General features: G+C 51.6%; 1 protein-coding gene across 5 annotated transcripts; it reads left to right on the top strand.

Annotated features, from left to right (window-relative positions):
- The first annotated feature begins 707 nt into the window (after positions 1 to 707).
- Positions 708 to 22,351, top strand: SHISA5 (shisa family member 5). 5 transcript variants are annotated; one of them, XM_026500766.4, is made up of 6 exons: positions 708 to 1,147; positions 3,471 to 3,627; positions 14,377 to 14,460; positions 20,423 to 20,541; positions 20,689 to 20,901; positions 21,015 to 22,351. In XM_026500766.4, exons 1-6 carry the CDS (start codon positions 1,084 to 1,086, stop codon positions 21,092 to 21,094), a joined length of 717 nt encoding a protein of 238 aa, XP_026356551.1. In that variant the 5' UTR covers positions 708 to 1,083; the 3' UTR covers positions 21,095 to 22,351. The 5 variants fall into 5 exon arrangements, with proteins under 5 accessions (XP_026356551.1, XP_026356550.1, XP_057168046.1 ...); XM_026500765.4 differs by having other exon boundaries at positions 769 to 1,150; XM_057312063.1 differs by lacking the exon at positions 14,377 to 14,460 and having other exon boundaries at positions 826 to 1,150.
- Positions 22,352 to 22,505: the final 154 nt, after the last annotated feature.

Genomic DNA, 22,505 nt, shown 5'->3' with positions numbered 1-22,505 from the left:
GAGAGGCCCCAGAGAGTCCCTTGGTCCTTCTGCCGAGTGAAAATACAGGGAAAAGACGTTCATCTGGGAACCCGGAAATGCTCCTCAGACACAGGCTCTGCTGGCAACTTGATCCTGGACTTCCCAGCTGGCCGAACTTTGTTTATAAGCCCCCGAGTCCATGATGTTTTGTTTCAGCAGCTGGAATAGTCTCCGCTCCTTCTCCATTTCCCGGGCTCTGCCCAGACCTCTGCCCCACGGTGAATGGCAGGGCCGCGGTTAGCCCCTGCCCCTCTCAAGGAGTCCTGTGTGAGTGAGCATACGGTCTGGAACAGACACGAATGTGGGCCAGCCAGACTCTCCTGAGCCAGGAGGTGGGCTAGTGTGCCTGGGAGCTGCCGGTTCCCACCCTCAGAGCAGGCCGTGTGAACCAGGCTTGCCCTCAGAGGGGGGATGAGCCTGCCTGGGCTCGGGGGCAGGATGACTGCAGGGATGGAGCTGTCGACCCAGTGGACGAGGGGATGGAGCCTCCTCCGAGATTCCGGATTAGGCTTGTAGAAGGGACTGGCATTTATTGAGTGCCTACTGTGTGCCCAGGTCTGCTCTGGGCACTGTTCCCACCACCTCCCCTGGTCCCCGGCTCCGGATGGGTCCGGAGTGAGGATCCGCCCGGCACAAGAGGGCCCCCCTGCCGCGAGGAGGGCTGGTGTCCCGCCTCCAAGTGTTAGGACGCAGATTCCCCAGGAGGCCCCCTCCGGGCCAAGGACTGGGAACTGGGACGCGGGGGGAGGGGAGGAGCGGAAAGTATCCGATGCGCAGAAGGCAACGTCGGGGGTCGCCAGGCGCCGCCCGCGTCCAGAAGGCGCTGGAGTTCCCGCGTGGCCCCTGGACGTGCGCCTGGCCCGGAGGCTGGGAGGGGCGTCCGCTCCCCCTCCCGGGCCTCGCTCTCCTCCCCTCCGCTCCCTCCTCCGGGCGGGGTTCCCGGAACAGGCCGCCAAGGGCGGGGCGAGGAAGCGGTGGCCGCACGGGTCGCTGAGGCTGCGGCGGCACCTCAACCCCCGCTGCTTCTGTCCGTCTGTCCTTCTGTCCGCCCGCCGCCCAGCCATGGCTGCGCGGGTCCCCGCACCACGGATCCTGCTGTTGCTGCTGCTGCTCCCGCCGCCTCCAGGTGGTGAGCCTTGGGGGTGGGGGCAGTTGGTCCCGGGCAGAGACGGTGTGTCTGGGAGGAGGGCAGCCACGTTCGTGCGTCCCCGGAGTGAGCCCAGGCAGCACCATCCCCACAGTGTCCCCACCCCCAGTAACCCCGAGGCAGTCAGTCAACCCCCCGGGAATGACCTGACCTCAGTCAGCACCCCTGTGGGTCTGAAGAGACCCTAGGAAGTTGCCACCATTGTGCCCTGGATGATGGTGGTAGTGGTGGGGTCTGTGCTCCCTCAGATGTTCCAAGGGGCTGGGGTGGGAGTCCCTGCCTGGCCTTAGCCTAGGGTGGTGGCAGGAGGGAGTCCTGGCCCCTCTATCAGAGGCCTTCCCTTCTTCTCTCTTTACTGGCTGGACTCCCCCACCCGCTGCTCCCATGGCCCCTGTGTTCCTGGAGACGGCTGGGGCTGGCCTCCCAGCTTGGAGGAAACACCACTGTGTGTGTTGATGGTAGACTGATGATTCACAGACGGCGGAGGCCATTCTGGGGGCCATTTCGGGGTAGGAATTGGAACAGCCCCTTGCCCAGCCAGAGGAAGCCAATCAGGGGATGATCGGGCTTTATTTCCTGGGGGGCTGAGATGAATCTGGGGACCTGGGGTCGGAAAGGGAGAAGGTGGAGCCCTGGTCCCTGGCTCAGTGAGATCTGGCAAGCCTCGTCCAGCGTGTTTGGGGCTCAGAAGAGCATCTGTGTCGTGGGCTCTTGGCCCAAACAGTGTCAGTGATGTGTGTCTTCAGCCCCAGCTTAGAGGCTGGGCTTGGCGGTAAAGGCTGAAAGGACCCGCTGGAGACTGGTCACCTGAGTTACCCAGTAGCATGGGCCATGCTGACCATACCTACTGTCAGACGGACGGCTGGCTGGGGGGAGCCTGGGAGTGCTCAGGTCGTCTGCCCCTGCAGCTTTGCCCAGAGCAGGGTTCTGCCTGAACCCGCCAAGAACAGAGCACCCCTCCCCCATCCCCCGTGCCCTTCCTAGTTATCTCTTCTCAAGGAGGTGCCTCAGTGCCTCTGTCTTTGGGCCTCGCTCTGCATGTGATACACTGACCAGACTGGGTCTCTAGACGGCACGCTGCCCTGGGGCTCTGGCCAGGCTGGGTCCCCAGAGTCCAGGTGCTGGGCCAGGACTGTTTCCAGGCGACATAGCCACACTTCGGGGTTTATCCTCAGACCTGTCCCCAGGCTACTGTGGTCATCTGGGCCTTACTGGACTGGATGTTCCATTCAGGGTCTGTCCAGGCACAATCTGGGACCGCCCCCTCCTGTTGGTGAGCACTAGATCTCTGCTAATGTAGCCTAAGGACGCATGGGAACGTTTGGCTGCAGCATCTTCCTGGAAGTTCGCAAGCCTTGTGGTCTCCCAAAGCCCTGGGTCATTTCCAGCCTTGTCAGCCAGGTCCTCTCAACATGACTTGGGGTGGTGAAGCTCTGTCCTTACCCCAGCCTGTGGGAAGGCCCTCGGATCCCTACTCTAGCCGAGAGCCTTGTAATGATTCTGGGGCATGAAGTGGTGCCACTGCCTCAGAGCCCTGGCCACTAGTTACGTAAACATTTTCTAGGCACCTGCTGCAGGCCCAGCCTGGGGCTCAGCGCTTCACGGACACTTCTATGGTGGGTGTGACCCTGGCGAACAGTGAGCGCCGTGAGGGCGTGGTCTGTGAGCACCAGGCCCCTGTGGTCCAGTGTCTAGCAGAGGCTGAGGCTGCTGTGGCTGAGTGGTAAGGAGAGGGAGTAAGGACTGAGAACTGGTTGGTCCAGTGCCTGGGCCCAGCGGCTGGTTGGGCGCGTTACTCTTCAGCTCCGTGGCTGCTGGGCTCGGGCAGCTTCTAGAGGACGGGGCCTGGAGTAAGGCCTTGAAAGAGGAGTAGATTTGTAGACGGGGAATGGGAAACAGGCGAGAATATGGGCCGAGTATGGCTAGAGCTGCAAAGTTGGCGTCCAGACCGTACTTTGTGGTCCCCGGACTTGATCCTGAGGCAGTGGAGATGGTCTGCGAGCAGGAAGTGGCCCCGCCAAACTCCCGCTTAGGAAGGTCAGTCTTCCATCAGAAGGCAAGTGGCTGGTGGGGGAGAGAGGGAGCCCTGTCAGGTGACTTTGCTGTGGGACAGGGGAGAGGGCAAGGCTGATGGGGGCTGTGGCTAGAGGTGGCGAAAGACTAGGGTGGCTCAGAGACAGCCCAGTTGCTCGTACGTGCTGGTGGTGCCGGGGAAGGGGCTACGCTGGCCGGGACGTGGCTGAGATCTGGCGTGAGGCCTGGCCCTGGGCCACTGATTAACAAGTGTGTTTCTCCGCTTTAGCCCACAGTGAGGTATGTGTGGCTTCCCGTGGACGCAACCTCTTCCCTGAGTCCTGTCCTGATTTCTGCTGTGGCAACTGTTACAACCAATACTGCTGCTCTGATGAGCGGAAGAAATTTGTGTGGAATGAGGAAAGCTGTACCATGCCTCGGGCCAGGTGGGTGCACGGTGGTCGCACGGTGGGAGGCCCGAGTGTGCCCCCAGCAGGAGTGTGCATGAAAGAGAAATAGCCCTGCCCCTCTGGCTTCTCAGCCCCCTCAAGATGGTATAGCACTGGACCGGGGATGGGGGTGAAGGTGGGGAGCCCCTGTTCTGGGCTGAACTCCCCAGAGCTTGCTCAGTTAGTCCCTTGCCCCTCTCTCCCCAACGCTTAAGGGCTCCAGCTCGCTCGGCTCACTCAGTCTCGGGCTGAACAGGTTTCTCAGGGCTGGTGGCCTCGGCTGGCCCTGTGGCTCACCCCTGGGTGTCTACCTGGACCAGCAAAGTGCACACCGTGGTGTGAGTGTACCCTGTAGTATACGCGTGCACCTTGCAGGGGGTTGTATGTGATTTGTGTAGGTATATCTTGTGGGCCCCGGAGGGCACATCGCACTCTGCACCATGCTGTGTCCTCTTGGTGTGGCCAGTGGATTTGCATTCCATCTAGTTTAGACCGTTTCATGGGCTGGAAGCAAGGTCTCCCTTTGCCGCATCTGTGTTTCTCTTGTGTTTGATCATAGGTATAGAGAGGGTAGAGGTGGTCCCATGTCTCAGCTCATGGCAGGTGATCATCTCTGGTCTGGACAAGACCAGCCCATACCGTCTTATATATTTAATCTCACGTGACCTTTCCATTTCTCTCTCACCCCATAAGCAACCGGTCTGTATGTCCTTTTCATTGTTTGTGTGTTTGATTGATTTTTAAGTTAAAGTTTTTTTTTAACACTCCACACCCAACATAGGGCTCAAACTCACAACCCCAAGATCAAGAGTTGCACGGTCTACCGACTGAGCTACTTTGTGTTTTGAAAAGTCTATATTGTTTTGTGGATACAATGAACTCCCTTACTTTTTGTGTTCAGCACGTGTTGTAAGACCCATCCGTACTGCGTTATGTACAGCTGGTCTGTGCCCACCCCTGTGGTGTCACTCTGTGTGTTGTGAGTCCTAAGCTTGCTATCATAGATAACTGCTGTGGGCATCTTCTTATACTTCCTTCCTCTTTTTATGAGAATTACTTGGAAGTATACATGGGAGCAGATTGCCAGGTCAGTGAGATGTATGTCGTTACTAAGGACTTCCAAGGTATTCTTGGGAATGCCAGCACCAGGCCACATAGCTGCCAGCCATACCTAAGGATTCCTGATGGATCCTTTTCCACCCTTTCACTGGAAGTGAACACCTTTTGGTGTCCTTACATTTTTACAGGTGTCTTTTTAGAAAAATCCATTTCAGTAATTTTTTTTTAATACAGGAGCATTTCATTTAAATTTAATGTAATTATTGGTGTTCTTGGATTATATTTGCCATCTTATTTTGTGCTTTTTATTCTCTATTTCTTTCTTTTTCATTTACCATATTGTTTTGGTTTGTTCTTACTCCATTTTTTTTTCTTCTACTGTTTACTTTTTTTACCTTTTGTATTCCTACATTCCTTTTCGTTGCCTCTTTGCACAGGCTGGGACTTCCAGTGCAATGTTGAATAGAAGTGGTGAGAGCAGATCTCCCTGTCTGGGTCTCAATTTTAGGGAGAAAACATATAGGATTAGGTAGGATGCTAGCTGTAGCTTTTTCATTGGTGTCCTTTATCAGATTGAGGCAGTTTCCTTCTATTTCTAGTTTGCTTGGACTTGAGTCATAAAGGGATCTTGAATTTTGTCAAATAGTTTCCCTGCATCTGTATTTTTCCTAGGTAATTAATCTTCTTGATGGTATTGTAAATTGTATAGCTTAAAATTCTTGTTATTTATTGATATAAAGGTAATACATTTTTATAAATTGACCTTGTATCCGGAGACTTTATTAAATTTATGTATTAATTTGAGTGATTTTAATTGAAACTTCTTAAGAATTTTCTACAAAAATAGTCACATCATGTGTAATTAATGTTTTATTTCTTCCATTCCAATTCTTTTTTTTTTTTTTTTTAAGATTTTATTTATTTATTTGACAGAGATAGAGACAGCCAGCGAGAGAGGGAACACAAGCAGGGGGAGCGGGAGAGGAAGAAGCAGGCTCATAGCGGAAGAGCCTGATGTGGGGCTCGATCCCAGAACGCCGGGATCACGCCCTGAGCCGAAGGCAGACGCTTAACCGCTGTGCCACCCAGGCGCCCCTTCCATTCCAATTCTTATACTTTTAATTAATTTTTCTTGCTTTATTGCACTGGCTAGGATTTCTAGTACAGTGTTGATGGGAAGTGATGATAGGTAGCATTCTTGTCTCAGGGGAAGGCTTTCATCATTTCATGATAAACAATAATATTTGCTGTAGTTTTTTTTTTTTTAAGATACCTTTTATTGGATGAAGGAAGGTTTCTGCTAATCTGATAGTGATACTAAGAACTCTTTTTTACAAATCCTTGGTGCCTTTTAAAGATTTGTTTATTTATTTGAGAGAGAGAGAGAGCATGAATGAGGGCGAGGGGCAGAGGGAGGGGTGAAGAGAGAATCTCAAGCAGACTCCCTGCCGATTGCAGACCCTGACTCAGGGCTTGATCTCAGGACCCCAAGATCATGACCTGAGCCGAAATCAAGGGTGAGGCACTTGACTGACTGAGCCACCCAGGCACCCCTCCTTGGTGCCTTTTAAGAGTCTCATGCTGTACCGACTGAGCTAGCCGGGCAGTTCTTGATGCCTTTTAAAAGAAATATTTCTGGGGCTCCTGGCTGGCTTAGTCAGAGGAGCATGCGACTCTTGATCTCAGGGTCATGAGTTCAAGCCGCATGTTGGGGATAGAGATTACTTAAATAAATAAAAATTTCAATGGAACATATTTCTTTTGGGTAAATCTAGGCGTATAATTAATGAGTCATTGGGTGCACGTGTTCAGCTTTGGCAGATGCTTGCAGGTTTCTAGCATTGTTGTACCATTTACACTCTTACCAGCCATGTACGAGAGTCCAGTTTGCCGTGCCTCCTCTTAAAACTTGGCATTGTAAATCATTTTTTAAAAATTGAGGTATAATTATATATAGTAAAATGCACAGGTCTTAATATTTCAGTTTGATAAATGTATACTTCCCAGGCGCCTGGGCGGCTCAGTCAGTTAAGCGTCTGCCTTCAGCACAGGTCATGATCCCAGGGTCTTGGGATCCAGCCCCACTTCGGGCTCCTTGCTATGTGGGGAGCCTACTTCTCCCCCTCCCTCTGCCTGCCGCTCCCCCTGCTTGTGCTCTCTCTCTCTCTGTGTCAAATAAGTAAATAATATCTTTAAAAAAATAGAAATGTATACTTCTCACATAGAATACCTCAGTCAAGATCTAGATCATTTCCATTTCCTAGAAGATTTTAAATTTAGTAATTTTGGTGAATGTGTAGTAATACCTCATTGTGTTGTATTCTTTTAAGATTTAAGTGTTTCAGAATTTGTTGAGATTCGTTTTATGACCCAGCATATACTATATTGGTACATGTTTCCTATGAACTTGAAATATGGTATATTCTGCAGTTGTTGGGTGTAGTGCTTTAGAAGTGTCAGGTCAAGTTGATAATAGTGTTTAGATCTTTTCCGTCCTTATTGGTTTTGTCTGCTTGTTTTATCAATTACTGAGAGACCACAGATGTGTTTATTCTTCTTTTAGTTCTGTCAATATTTGCTTCATGACTTCTGATGCTTTGTTATTAGGTGCATACCTATTGAGGATTGGTTTGACTTTCCGATGAAATGTTCATTTTATCATGTGGAATGTCCCACTTTATCTCTTGTAATATTGTAAACCTCAAAGACAGTAAGTATTTTAATTGTTTTTGATAGTGAATATTTATTTACATTTATCCATACCTTTATCTTCTCTGCTGCTTTTTATTGCTTCCTACACCTTTAAGCCTCAACTGAGATCGTGTTCCTTCTGCTTCTCGTGCAGGTATGCTGGTGTCAAATTTTTCCATTTTTGTTTCTCTGAAAATGTCTTTATTTCACCTTCCTTCTTAAATGATATTTTTCCTGGTTATAGATTTCTAGGTTGGCAGCTGTCAACTTCTTTCAGCACTTTAAAGCTTTCATTCCATTGTCTTTTCTTTTTTAATCTTTTTTTTTTTTTTTTTTTTTTTTTTTTTTTTTTTTAGTGATCTCGACACCCAATGTGGGGCTCAAATTAATGACCTTGAGATGCTTTTCTGACAGAGCCAGCCAGGCGTCCCATTCCATTCCATTGTCTCCTGATTTCTGTCGTTTCTGTTGAGAAGCCAGTTGACAGTTTAATTATTGCTCCTTTGCAAGCAACATGGTTTTTTCTGACTACTTTTTTTAACTTTTTATTTTTTTAAGATTTTATTTATTTATGTATTTATTTGAGAGAGAGAGCGTGTGTGCGCACATGTGCACGTGCAAGCCGGGGGAGGGGCAGAGAATCTCAAGCAGACTCCTCACTGAGCGGGGAGCCTGATGTGGGGCTCGATTCCACGACCCCGAGATCATGACCTAAACTGAAATCAAGAGTCAGATGCTCAACCGACTGAGCCACTGAGGCGCCCCCTCTGACTACTTTTAAGATTTTTCTTTGTATTCAGTCTTTAGCAGTTTTGCTGTGATGTCCCCAGGTGTGGCTTTATGCTGCTTGGAGTTCACAGTACTTCTTGAATTGTTATTTTTTCTTCAGTTTTGAAAAATCGGCAGCCGTTATCTCTTTAAAGATTTCTTCTCCATTTTCTCACTCTTTTCCTTTTAGGACCCTAATTATACATATGTAAGACCTCTTGTAAACCTCTTGTATTTCGTATTTCACCCACCATCTTCTGTCTACATGAACTGTCTTTTTGTGTCTCTGAGCTTCAGTCTACACGTATTGGACCGATCCTCCAGTTTATGAATCTTCAGCTGTGTCTAATAAATTACGAATTTGTAGTATTATTTTTTTCTAGAATTTTTGTTTCTTCTTTTCTATTTCATGTTCTCCTGAACTGCTTGATTTTTTTCTTTCATCTCCTTGAACTGTGTATGTGGTGGTGTTTAATGTTAGTGGCTTCAATATTTGAAGCCCTGTGGGTATTTCTGGGGTCAGTTGACTCTGTTGTTTTGTATTCATGTTGTCTTCACATCCTAGTGTTTCTGAAAAAAAATTTTTTTTTAAGATTTTATTTATTCGACAGAGATAGAGACAGCCAGCGAGAGAGGGAACACAAGCAGGGGGAGTGGGAGAGGAAGAAGCAGGCTCCTAGCGGAGGAGCCTGATGTGGGGCTCGATCCTATAACTCGGGATCACGCCCTGAGCCGAAGGCAGACGCTTAACCGCTGTGCCACCCAGGCGCCCCTATTTCTGAAAATTTTTGATGATGTGCCTGACGTTACATTTACAAAACTGATTGTAGAAATTGGAGCCCAGGACTTCTTCCAGGGAGGATTTGTGTTGCTTTTGCCAGGGACACAGCACTCTTAGACCATCTTGGCCTGGGACACCTCGGTGGCTCGGTCAGTTCAGTGTCTGCCTGTGGCTCAGGTCACGATCCCAGGGTCCTGGGATCGAGTCCCACGTCAGACTCCTTGCTTAGCGGAAGCCTGCTTTTCCCTCTCCCACTCCCTCTGCCAACCACTCCCCCTGCTTGTGCTCTCTCTCTGTCTCTATCTCTCTCTCTCTGACAAATACATAAAATCTTAAAACAAAACATCTTGGGGTGCCTGGGTGGCTCAGTCATTAAGCATCTGCCTTTGGCTCGGGTCATGATCCTGGAGTCCTGAGATCGAGCCCCACGTTAGGCTCCCTACTCAGCGGGAAGCCTGCTTTTCCCTCTCCCACTCCCCCTGCTTGTGTTCCCTCTCTCGCTGTCTCTCTCTGTCAAATAAATAAGTAAATAAAAATTTTAAAACAAAACAAAACCATCTTGGCTTAATTGCAGAGACTGAGAGGATCAGAAGCTAAGCCATCTACTTACTTCCTCCCTTCTTCTCGGGGTGCAGCTTTTGAGGTATCATCCCAAGCGAGTGGGAATCATCAGGGCCTCCCCACCTGGTGGGCTCTGGGTCTAATTGCTATCACCTGAGACTTTCAGAGAACAGGGCCTCAGATGCCAGGCTTACTTCCATGGATCTTTCTTTCCAGCCTCCCCCACACCCGCTTGGTATCCTTTGCTCTGTTATTGCTCACCAAAGCCTACACACTGATCTTTTTTTTTTTTTTTTAAGTTTTATTTAAGTAATCTCTACACCTGATGTAGAGCTCGACCCCGTGACCCGAGATCAAGAGTTGCATGCTTTTCCAACTGAGCCAGCCAGATGTCCCTGCACACTGGTTTTTTAAAAAATATTTTCTCTTTAGCTTCACTTTTCCGTCTTATTTAGGATGTAGTTGTTCCTAATGCTTTTTGATTTTATTTTGTTTTACATTTAATTTTGGAAATTTTCAATATATACAAAAGCAGAAAGAAGAATATAATAAGTCTACCTGCCCGTCACCTGCTTCCGTAGTTACCAGCACTCTGACACTCTTACTCCGCACCCTTCCCACAACTTTTTTTCTGATTATTTTAAAACAAATTAAAAATTAAAACATCATAAAAATTTCTCCCAAGGGCACCTGGATGGCTCAGTTGGTTGAGCGTCCAACTCTGGATTTTGGCTCAGATCATGATCTCAGGGTCCTGGGATCAAGCCCTAATTGGGCTCTGCGCTCAGTGGGGAGTCTGCTTGAGATTCTCTCTCCCTCTGCCCCTCCCCCTGCTCGCTCTCTCTCAAATAAATAAATAAATCTATCTTTTAAAAAATGTCTCCTTAAATGTTAGGGTTTTTTTTTTTTAAGATTTTATTTATTTATTTGACAGAGAGACAGCCAGCAAGAGAGGGAACACAAGCAGGGGGAGTGGGAGGAGGAACAAGCAGGCTCCCAGCAGAGGAGCCCGATGTGGGGCTTGATCCCAGAAAGCCGGGATCACGCCCTGAGCCAAAGGCAGAGGCTTAACGACTGAGCCACCCAGGCGCCCCTTGAATGTTAGTTTTCATCTGTACAAATGAGTCCTTTGTCAAGAAATATAACCGCTATTTCAGTAACACGTTTGGTACAATTAACAGTAATTCATTAATACTTTTCAATGCCATTCTGTCTTTAGTTGCCTCCACTTGTCCCAAAGTGCCTTTTCATGAGTGGTTTGCTCAAATCAGAATCCAAAGGTTATTGTTGTTATTTTTTTTTAATCGAAGTATAGTTGACATACAGTATTCTGTTAGTTTCAGGTGTCCGTCACGGTGATTCAGTATTTTTATATGTTACAAAATGATCCCCATGGTAAGTGTAGTCACCGTCTGTCCATCCGAAGTTATTACAATGTTACTGACTACGTTCCCCGTGCTGTACATTACACCCTTGTGGCTTATTTATTTTGTGACTGCAAGTTTGTGTTTCTTAATCCCCTTCACCTCTTTCACACCCCCGCCCCCCACCGCCCCCAGCTTGTCCTCCCTCTGGTAACCGCTGGTGTTTCCTGTATTGATGAGGCTCTTTCTGTTTTGGTTTGTTGTTTGCTAGATTTCACGTGTAAGTGAAATTACACGGTATTTGTCTTTCTCTGTCTTACTTCAGGTGGCATGATACCCTTTAGGTCTATCCACGTTGTCAAAAAGGGCAAGATTTCATTCTTCTTTTTGTGGCTGAGTCGTATTCCTGTGTGTTTGTGTGTGCGTGTGTGTGACGTCTTCATTATCCACTAATCTACCGAGCAACACCTCGTGTAAATAACTCCCCGTGAACATAAGGGTGCACGTATCTTTTCAAATAGGTGTTTTCGTTTTCTTTAGATAAATACCCAGAAGTGGAATTGCTTATTTATGGATTATATGGTAGTCCTATTTTTAAATTGTTGGGGAACCTCCATACTGTTTTCCACAGTGGCTGCACCAGTTTGCATTCCTACTGACAGTGCACGAGGGCTCCCCTTTCTCCACCTGCTCCCCAGTACGTGTTATATTGTTTGTTTTTGATACTAGCCAATGAAGTTATTACGTTTATTTTATTTTTTTAAAAGATTTATTTATCTATTTTAGAGTGAGAGAGAGAAAGAGAGAGAGAGGGTGGTGGGAAGGGGCAGAGGGAAAGGGAGAGAGAATCTCCAGCAGACTCTGCAGCGAGCGTGGGGTCTACGTGGGGCTTGATCCCAAGACCCCGAGATCAGGGACTGAGCCAAAACCCAGAGTCAAAGACGCTCAACCAGCTGTGCCACCCAGGTGCTCCTGAAGTGATTATTTTTTTTAAAGAGGGAAACTTTTTTTTTTTTTAAAGATTGTACTCATCTCTTTGACACAGAGAAAGAGAGAGAGAGCACCAGCAGGAGGAGTGACAGGCAGAGGGAGAGGGAGAAGCAGGCTCCCTGCTGAGCAGGGAACCCAGTGGAGGGCTGGATCCCAGGACCCCAAATCAGGACCTGAGCCCAAGGCAGACGCTTAATGACTGAGCCACCCAGGTGCTCCTGAAGTTACTACTTTTAAAATCTCTGTCCTACCTGTAGTTACTTCCCCTTTTTTATCATGCATTTTTTTCTTTTTGTGTCTTTTCTCCTTGATGAGTCTTGCCAGAGGGCCTACCAGCTTTGGGTTTTTAAATCTTTTGTATTGTTTTTTGTGGCTGTCGTTCTCTTTTATTTTTGTGCTTCCCTTTACTAATCACTTCCTTATTTGGGGGATTTGCTCTATTACTTTTTCCCCACCTTCTTGAGTTTAACGTCTTACTTTTATTTATTTGTTTGTTTATTTATTTATGTTTTAAAGATTTTATTTATTTATTCATGAGAGACAGAGAGAGAGAGAGACAGAGGCAGAGGCAGAGGAAGAAAGCAGACTCCCTGCTGAGCAGGGAGCCCAACTCAGGACTCGATCCCAGCACCCTGGGATCACGACCCGAGCCGAAGGCAAATGCTTAACTGACTGAGCCACCCGGGCGCCCTAACATCTTACTTCTAAAAATAAATTTTGGGGGCAGCTGGGTGGCTCATTTGGTTGAGCACCTGACTCTTGATTTCAGTTCGGGTCATGGTCTCAGTGTTGTGAGATCAAGCCCCATGTCGGGCTCTGGGCTCTGTGGGGGAGTCTGCTTAAGATTCTTTTCCTCTCCCTCTCCTGCCCCTCCTCCCGCCTATGCACTCTCTCTCTCTCTCTTTCTGAAATAAATAAATCAATCTTTAAAAAAAAGGTAGTAAATTTCCCTCTAAACACTGTGTTAGCTGTGTTTCATGAATTTTAACCTGTAGTATTTTTGTTATCCAGTGTTACTAATTTCTTAATTTCTTTTTTTTTTCCACTTGGCACAATTTTATTTATTTTTTCTTCCAAATTTTTATTTAAATTCTAGTTAGCTAACATACAGTGTAATATTGGTTTCAGGAGTAGAATTTAGTGATTCGTCACTTACATACAACACCCAGTGCTCATCGTAACAAGTGCCCTCCTCAGTGCCCATCACTCACTTAGCCCATCCCTCCACCCTCCTCCCTCCATGAACCCTCAGTTTGTTCACTATAGTAAGAGTCTCTTATGGTTTGCCTCCCCCTCTCCTTCTCTTTCTTTTCCCTCCCTGTTTTGTTTCCTAAATTCCACATATGAGTGATATCATAGGATATTTGTCTTTCTCTGACTGACTGATTTCACTTAGCATAATACATTAGCTCCGCCACGTCATTGCAAATGGCAAGATTTCGTTGATGACTGAGTAATATTCCGTTGTATAGACATACCACATCTTTTTTTTAAGATTTTATTTTTTTAAAGTTTTATTTGTTTGAGAAAGAGAGAGAGAGTGAGCACAAGCATGGGGGAGGGGGAGGGAGAGGGAGAAGAAGCAGACTCCCTGCTGAACAGGGAGCCTGACGTGGGGCTTGATCCCAGGACCCTGAGATCATGACCTGAGCCGAAGGCAGATGCTTCACCAACTGAGCCCCCCAGGCTCCCCGATATAACACATCATTTTTATCCATTCATCAATCAGTGGGCACTTGGACTGTTTCCGTAATTTGGCTATTGTTGGTAATGCTGCTATAAACATCGGGTGCCCCTTTGAATCTGTATTTTTGTATTGCGTCTTTCTTTCTTTCTTTCTTTCTTTCTTTCTTTCTTTCTTCTTTCTTTCTTTTTAAAGATTTTATTTATTTGACAGAGAGAGACACAGTGAGAGAGGGAACACAAGCAGGGGGAGTGGGAGAGGGAGAAGCAGGCTCCCCACTAAGTGGGGAGCCCGATATGGGGCTCAATCCCAGGACCCTGGGATCATGACCTGGGCCGAAGGCAAATGCTTAGCGACTGAGCCACCCAGGCACCCTGCATTACGTATTTCTTAATGTACTTCATAATTTCTTATTAGTGCACAATTTTGTTGCTGGTTTTCTTTTTTGGTACCATGTTAGTTTCTCAAGGTATGAGTTCCGTTCAGCATTTCTCTTTTCACTTCGCGGCATGGTAGTCTTCCTTTGCCGATTTCTAACTTCATTGCACTGTGGTTGGAGAAGATAACTTTGTATGATACCAGTCTTTTCAAATCTATTGAGCCCCGTTTTGTGGCCTTACCTATAGTCTCTACTGGAGAATGTTCTGGGTGCACTTGAGAGGTGTGTGCGGCATTGCAGCCTGAGATCCTGGTGTGTGTGATAGTCCGCCTCGGGAGGCCAGCAGGGCTACTCTGTGGCCTGTACAGGATTGGACCTTGTGCATTTCGTGTGCGTGCTGAGGTAGTGTTTGTTCCTGGCGTGCTGGGTGGGGCTTGGATGTGTTAATCGTGAAGTTTCCTCTTTTCAGTGTGTCCACCGATACGGAGCCACTGGAGCAGCTGGGCTCGGCGCTGAGGTTTCGTTCCAGCTTGGACAGTGACCCGATGTCAGGGTAAATAGAACCTGCAGGCTGGCTGCATCTTCCTGGTGGAGGTGACGAGGGGCTCAGTGGGCTAGAGTGAGGGCTGTGGGGACTGGGTTGCCATAGAATCATGGTAGTGGGGCCCCAGACTAGCTGACCACCAGGTCCCTCGATCCTTATGTTGGTGTCCTCATCATTGTGCTAAGGATGGGGAGACTGTGGTTGACAGTTGAAAGGCCAAGGGTAAGGGGTCCATATTGACCTGGGTGATGGGGTGGGCGCAGGTGACTGATGGGGAGCGGGTGATGGTGATGGAGGTGATGGTGGTGACAGTGATGTGTGCTGGTGACAGTGACAAGGCGATGGTGAAAGTGATATGGTGATGGTGACAGGGTGATGGTGCTGACAATGATGAGGTGATGGCGACAGTGATGGGGCAATGGTGACGACGGTGATGGGATGGTGGTGACAGGGATGGGGTGACGGTGATGGGGCAGTGGTGGTGATGGGGATGGGATGATGGTCGTGATGGTGATGGGTGATGGTGACGATGATGGCAGGGTGATGGTGGTGCAAGTGCTCGGTGATGAGGTAATGGTCGTGTGGTAAAGATGCTGGGACAACCGATATGCCCAGTGCCTGTGTCGGGGCTTGTGAGTCACGGTTGCTGTGTCAGGGCCCTTCTGTCAAGGGGCCAGGAGCAACGCAATCTCCCAAACCTCAGTTCCCTTGGCCGGGTTCCTGCTCCGCCTCGTTGCCACCGGGACGAGGTGTTGTGATGCACGGTTCGTGTGGGTGGAGTCAGCGTGCAGCCGCTCATGTATTTTCCTGGTGGGGTCTGTTCCGCGTGCTGCCTGCCTCTGCCTGGTGGACCTAGAAGCCCCTGTCAGGAGAAGATCTGCCCAGGCCCGGTTGCCCCTTTGGAGGAGGACACTTGGGGCTCTGGGCCTGTGCGGGGCTCCAGGTGCTTGCCTGCGCCATCCTGCCCTGTGGGCCTGGGTGGGTGTGGGGTCTCACTGGGCACAGGGGAATCAGGACAGGGCTCCTGGGAGTGGGGAGGGAAGAAGTCCAGCCCGGGGTCCCTCGTCCGTGCCCAAGGCCCGGCCTCTGCACTCTGGTCTGCTGGCTGGTCCTGCACCCTTGGCGAATTGGGGACCGACACCTTGACCAGCCCCTCCCTCCACACGTGCGAGTGCCCTTCCTTTGCCGAGTCCCAGAACTGTGGGCTTTCTGACGGCCCCACAGGACATTCTGCCGTCCAGCCAGCGTGAGCCTGGGGCAGCGCAGGAGTGGGCCTTGTCCTGAGGACAGTGGAGTGTTCTGGGCAGTGCTGGTCAGAATGGTGTTTAGGAAGCAGACCATTCTGGCTGCTTCACGGAGGATGAAGAGAGCAGGCCGCGAGGGGGTGGCAGTCAGTCAGTGGGAGGCAGCCATGGCTTTCCAGTCCCACGTGTTGGGAGGCCAGAGGGAGACTGGGCTTGGTGGGGGGAGGTGAGGATGGAGACTGTCATTCAGCAGCTGCCTGCTGGGGAGTGGCCAGGGGGCTAGTGGGGGGCCTGGTCTCTGCTCTGGTGATGGGGCCGGAGGTCCAGCCCTGTGAGAGACTGTGGGCCCAGGAGTGGGCTTGGGGTGAAGGGCTCAGGTGGGGTGGCAGGAATGTGTTGAGGACTGAATCTGAGGGTCAGCAACATTTGAGGAAGGGCCTCAGGAGATGCGGAGAGGGAGGGTTCAGAGAAGCGGGAGGAAAGAGGAAGAGGCTTGGGCTGTGGGGTATTGAGAAATGTGGATGCCACACCGCAGAGGCCATGGCATCCTTGGCAGGAGCCGTTCAGTGCAGCGGATTGAAGAGTGAGTCGGAAACGTGTAGGGTGAAGTGAACGTGGACAGCTTCAGGGAGAGATTTGGCTGCGCACCAGTGAGGAGTAAGACAGGAGTTGGAGGAGGAGTCAGGGTGAAGAAGGGCTTCTTGGGTGCTGGTGGAAACTTGAGCTGAGAGAGGGGACAGAGGAGACCTTGCAGAACAAGGTCCCCGAGGGGCATAGGAGGAGAGGCTGCCGGGGCTGGTGGTGGCAGAGAGGGGACGGGGATGAGCCCAGGAGCACCTGTCCCTCCCTGAGGTGTGCACACGGAACGGGTCTGGTGGGTGGTGTGCACGTCCCTGCACGTGGTGGGGGTGCCTGCTGCCTCCTGCCCCTGCTGTCCTGCCCACTGGGAAGCTCAGGTCACTGCAGCCATGCTGCCCGACTCACCTGCACCCTGCCCTGGCCCATCTCTCCTCCCTGCCTTCTGACCAGAGCCCCTGCCGTGTCTCGCACAGCACCTGCCTTGCACAGATTTAGGGCTTGGGAAGCAGGCAGAAGGGCAGGGTCACCAATGACACTTCTGTGAATGCCCTCAGGTGGGCATTTGTGTGCTGCCCCCTCGGCCAAGGGCACTGTTTATCCACTGGAGTCTTGGCTCCTTGGTGGGGTCCTGCCCCTGCTGCCCAGGTCATGGCTGGGAGCTCCAGGGAAGCCTCAATGGGGGGAAAAAAACCTCATGTCTCCCTCAGTGGGTGACTCCTTGGGTTCTCCAAGAATGAGGCACCAGGTCAGAGTGCAGGGACCCAGACGAGGTCACGTCTGCCTGTCACAGCCTGGATGAGTGGTGTCTTCCCTCGACGTGAGTACTCTGCTCCCCAGAGTGTGACCACTTACCTGTGGGCCTGCGGTTGGCCCAGGGCTTCCGCTGCCTGCTCTCCAGCGTGGGCAGGCAAGCCCCAGCCTGCCCTGTTGAACGGTCAGTGTCTATTTCCACTCTTGGCTTGTATGCTCGCCGTGTGCGTACAGGGTCCTTGATCCTTGTCATGGTTCTTCTGGATCCTAATTTCATTGTCCCTTCCCAGTTCCTTGCTACTCACAGGGTGGTCAGGCAGGATAGGTGTGTTTTTCAGCACCTGTGTGGTAGAGTGCATGGCTGCAGGCCCCGGACAGGTGGCTGCTGACCCTGACTGCTATGACAGTGTGGGGGAAAGGCATGCAGGTCCCTTAGGTGAGGTGAGGCCATGGTGCACCTGTCCCAGCCCTCCCGGTATCCTTCCTGCGGCTCTCACACCCATGGCGTCATGGCAGTCCACTGCCTCGCCAGCATCATGGTGAAAGTGATGTTGTCCCCGCTCCAGAGAGTGTCTTCCCCAGTCCACACATTGGGAGTCTTTGGCCTTCTGGGACCACCCAGTTCGGCCCTGCACACTCCCTGCTGGGGCTGATTCTGCTGTTTTGAACTTGGCCTTTGACTCTGATCTGGGAGGTAGCACCAACCTTGGGAACCCCATTCCTTCCTCTCAGAGGCGTGGTGCCACTAGAACTGTGGCCACGGGTACCACAGGCCCCGCCACACTCTGCAGCCACCCCTCATGTATTACCCTTCCTCAGAGCATCATGCCTGACTGTCCCGCTAGGTGCTGCCTATGGGGTCCCTGAGTGAATTTTTCATTCATCAGATACCTGTCAAACACTTACTCCTAGCTGGGTGCTGGAGCTAGAGCGATGGCCCAAAGCAGGTGCAGTCTGTGCCTCTGTGAATCCACAGGCTGGAGGCATGTTAATCAAATGCTTACACAGAGGGTGTGTTTATTTATAGCTGAGGGAGACAAGAATTTAATTCTGTGAGAGCATTTAGCAAGGAGCCTGAACTTACCTGGATGGTCAGGGAAGATGTCCCCGAGGAAGTGATATGTCGAGCTGAGTTCTGAAGGGTGAACAGGAATTAATTACAGGGGGTGGGAAGAAGAGAAGGGCAGACCAGGCAGGAGGAACTGCATGTGCAAAGGCCCTGAGGTCAGATAGAGCATGGTGCTTTGAAAAGCTGAAAGGAAGGTGATGTGGCTAGAGCCCAGAGAATGAGGTAAGGTGGGAGTTCCAGACCACACAAGTTTTATTTTATTTAGACTTTATTAACTGAAGATTTTTTAAATTTAAATTTTATTTTTAAAAATTCAGTTAACAAATAATGTATTATTGGTTTCAGAGGTGGAGGCCGGTGATTCATCAGTTTATATAATATTTATTAATTAAAGATTAAAATTTGTCTTATTTTAAGTTTTACTCTCTGGTGAGACAAATCCTAGATTTTTTTTCTTTTATCGTCAACTATAACATATATACAGAAAAGTACGCATAGATACACACAGTTTATTTTTTTTTAAGATTTTTAAAATTTTTAGGTAAGCTCCACACCCAGTGTGGGGCTCAAACTCACAACCCCGAGATCAAGCGTTGTGTGCTCCACCGATGGAGCCAGCCGGGTTCCCCAGATACACACAGTTTAACAAGTAAATTAGAAAGCAAATTCCTGGTGAGCCCAAGAGCTACGGGAGCCATAGTAGGCTTTTGAGCAGGGGTGACAGGATCAAACCTGGCAGGTTGGCCAAGGGCACTTGAAGGGGCATCTGCATCATCCTGGCGAGGCAGGCTAGTGGCTTGGAGCATGCGCTGGTGGGAGAGGGGGAGCTGAGGGGACTCGTGTGTCGTTCCGGGGGGCCCCAGGGACTGCTGGTGGACCTAGATCACTGAAGGCGCCCCTCAAGGAGGACAGCTGGAACAGGGCTGGCGGGCTGAGCAGGAGTGTGGTTTGGGCACTCAGAGAGGGCACCTCAGATCCCACGGCAGCGTCTAGGCAGGAGGGTGGACCGCCATGGTGAGAGGCCAGCGCAGGGCAGGCGAGGCTGGGGAGGCAACTCTGGGAGGACCGCCTGGCCACCTTGGCTTCCCTCCCGGCTCCGGGCCCCCCTGGCGCAGCTGGGCCTTGCTGTGTCTTTAAGGGCTCTGTGTTGCTCTTCCTGTGGTGACGTCAGGGATAGGGGAGGGCCAAGACTTGCCTTCCCTTTCCTCGAAAGGGGAGGAGATTGGAACTGAGTGGCCCACGATGGAAAGAGGGGAAGTCCAGGGCTGCTGGAGGCCCGGGAGTGACGGCGGAGGCTAACATGGGGTGAGCTTGGGCGCCATACTGTGTGTGTGTGTGTGTGTGTGTGTGTGTGTGTGTGTCTGTTCCTTGGGGCGGCAGAGGGTCTGGGAGGAGCTTGTGAGTGGGGGCAGGTGAGGGGCCGCAGAGTGGCCGATGGCTTCTGTTCTGTGAATGCGGTTGTCCACCGTGTGAAAGGTCTATTCTGAGCCTGTCCCTGGGCTGAGGGGCCCTTCTGAGGTGGTGCTGCCCTCTGGGCTGTGAGGGGAAGCCCCTCCACCCAGGGCGGGGTGGGGCGGGGCCTTCGGTAGAGGCAGAGGCCCCAGAGCTCACCAAGCTCCATTCCCCCCCGCCCCCCGCGGTTTTAGTTTGTTTGTTTGTTTATTAAGGAGGCTCCACGCCCAGCGTGGGTGGGCTTTGAACTCACAACTCAGAGATCAGAGTCGTGTGCTCTACCAGCAGGGCCAGCCAGGCGCCCCTCTCTGCATTTCAACGTACTAGGTGTAGTCCCCACGTCTGTGCCTTTTCTTAGAATAGAGGTTGGTCCCTGGCAACAGAGGAGGAGAGCAAGGGACTCTTTCTGCCCTTGAAAGTCAGTTTGAGTGCACTTCCTGCCCAGGGCCTGTCCTTTCCTAAAGCCCCTCCCGTCTGTCGTGGTTCTTGCAGAGGGGCTGGCATGAGGCAGGGAGGCCTCCTTTTCCAGAAAGCAAGGTTAGCTCCAGCGCCCCCACATCATCCACCTGGCTCTTCTGTCCCGCCCGCGGGGACTGAGAACCGGCTGCTGAGTGGGTGGGGTGACAAGATGGGTGCATGGTGGGGAGGCTCTCGAAGCGGGGAGACCCTGGGTGAGGTGCTTTCCGCAGACTCACGAGACAACCCCATTTTACACGGAGGAAACAGTCTGAAAGAGATTCAAGCTGCACCACCTGGAAGTTGCACTGTGTTGCCCCGAGTCTCCTCTGGCAAGAGGGGTGCCCCTGGGAATGCTGGGGTGTGGCCTGCTGGTCCGGGCGGGGGCGAGAGGCCTGGCTCACGAGCGGCTCTTTGGCAGGTTTGGGGCGACTGTAGCCATCGGCCTGACCATCTTCGTGCTCTCTGTCGTCACGGTCATCATCTGCTTCACCTGCTCCTGCTGCTACCTCTACAAGATGTGCCGCCGGCCACCGCGTCGTAAGCACGCCCGCCCCCTCCCTGCCCCCCGTGACCCTGGGGGTGTGGGTGCAGAGCCCAAGTGCGGGGGTGGGTGCTGACCAGGGCCCGACGCGGCTAAGCTGGGGTGAGGGCTGGCAGCGGTCCTGACTGGGATTCTCTTCGCAGCGGTGGTCACCACCACCACGGCCACCACGGTGGTGCACACCCCTTACCCTCAGCCTCCAAGTGTGCCACCCAGCTACCCCGGGCCGACGTACCAGGGCTACCACCCCATGCCCCCGCAGCCAGGGATGCCAGCAGCACCCTACCCAACACAGTACCCTCCGCCTTACCCTGCCCAGCCGCTGGGCCCGCCGGCGTACCACGAGACACTGGCTGGTGAGTACCGCGGCCAACGCTGACCCTGCCTGGCCCCCCAGATCTCCTGCCACTGTTCCCTCATGCTGCAGCCCTCCGCGTTCACAACCAACCGATGTCCTCTCTGTTTTCAGGAGGTGCGGCCATGCCCTACCCTGCCAGCCAGCCTCCTTACAACCCGGCCTACATGGACCCCCCGAAGGCAGCCCCCTGAGCATGTCCTTTCATCTCTGGCTGCCACTTGGTGTGTGTGTGTGTGTGTGTGTGTGTGTGTGTGTGTGTGTGCGCGCGCATGCGCGCGCGCGCGCGCGCGAGAGAGAGAGAGAGAGAGAGAGAGAGAGAGAGGGAGAATGGGTACGTAGGAGAGAGAGAACGAGAGAGAGAGAGAGGGGGGATGGGTACGTAGGCACGTTTTTTTTCTCCCTGTGCGTGGTGTTTGTGTCCAGTTTGTACACGAGGCTTCTTGTGATGCCAACATGGTGGGGAGCAGTCCTTGCCAGGGTTGCTGGGACCCTACTTCATTCTCTTCCTCACTTGAAATTGTGCTCTTTTGAAATCTCAAAATTCAAAGGTTGGGGTGGGAGTTCTACCACCCCAGGGTGACCAGGCCGGTGGGGCCCGTCATGCTAGGACAGTAGGGCTTTTTGTGGGCAACATGCCCGTGTGTTCTGGTTTTGGCGGGGTGGCTAGCCACTGCTCAAGGCTATGGCCTGTCCCCAGGGTGTGGGCTATTCCTCAAGGAACCAGAGCCATCGTGGCATGGGGGTGAGGCTTGGGGCCTGGCTAAGCTGGGTTTTAATCCTTGTAGCAGACATCTCATAGTCCTCAGAGCTGGTGCCATACCCAGCAGAGGGCAGGCAGCCTCTTGAGACGAAAACAGTTGAGCCAGAGGCCCACCCGCCTGAGCGCGGTCTGCCTGCACGGCCCCCGCATCCTCCCTGGCACCACCTGGAGGGCCACGCCCACCCACAGTTCTGGCTGCCTTGGCTGGCCATGACCCCCATCACAGATAGGCAGGGTGGCCTCTGTCTGCCTGCACACTCAGGTGTCCTCCCTGCAGTGTTTTTGTTTTCCTTTTAGCCAAACATTTTGCCTGTTTCCAGTTTCAAAAGGTATGTGATAGTTTTTGTGAGGCTGAACCCCCTGGGTGCTGGAGGGAAATTGGCCCACAGTGGAGAGGGGCCCTCAGACCTCTGATAGGCCCCGCTTCTCCCGACACCAGCTTCACAGAATAGCCAGCTCCTGTACCCCAGTCCACAGCGTGTCCTGGCACCTAGGACACCTGGGCCAAGGGGCCGTCTGGACCAAAGGTGGAAGGGGGCCCTAGGTGGCTGCTCTGGCCCAGACATGAATACCTCGGTGTTCCCTGTCCCTCTGTGAGTATCTCACCAGATCTTAGCTTTGTACCTGTTGATGTGTTTCTGAGAGTCTAGGTCTGCACCTTTGTTTACAATAAATGCAAACATTTGGGGCTGCCGCCGTCTTTCTTCAGAGCTTGGGTGCTGGGACTGGGCATTAGGCCGTGTACCGTCTTCATCCAGCTCTTGGATTTCCGTGTTTCCCTTGTCTTTCCTGGGCTCAGACGTCTGACCATCTTGCTGGGGGGGTGAGGGACAAAGACTGTG

The sequence above is a fragment of the Ursus arctos genome, unplaced genomic scaffold (assembly GCF_023065955.2).
Source record: "Ursus arctos isolate Adak ecotype North America unplaced genomic scaffold, UrsArc2.0 scaffold_14, whole genome shotgun sequence".
Taxonomy (NCBI): Eukaryota; Metazoa; Chordata; class Mammalia; order Carnivora; family Ursidae; genus Ursus; species Ursus arctos.
This window is presented reverse-complemented; position numbering and strand designations above follow the sequence as displayed.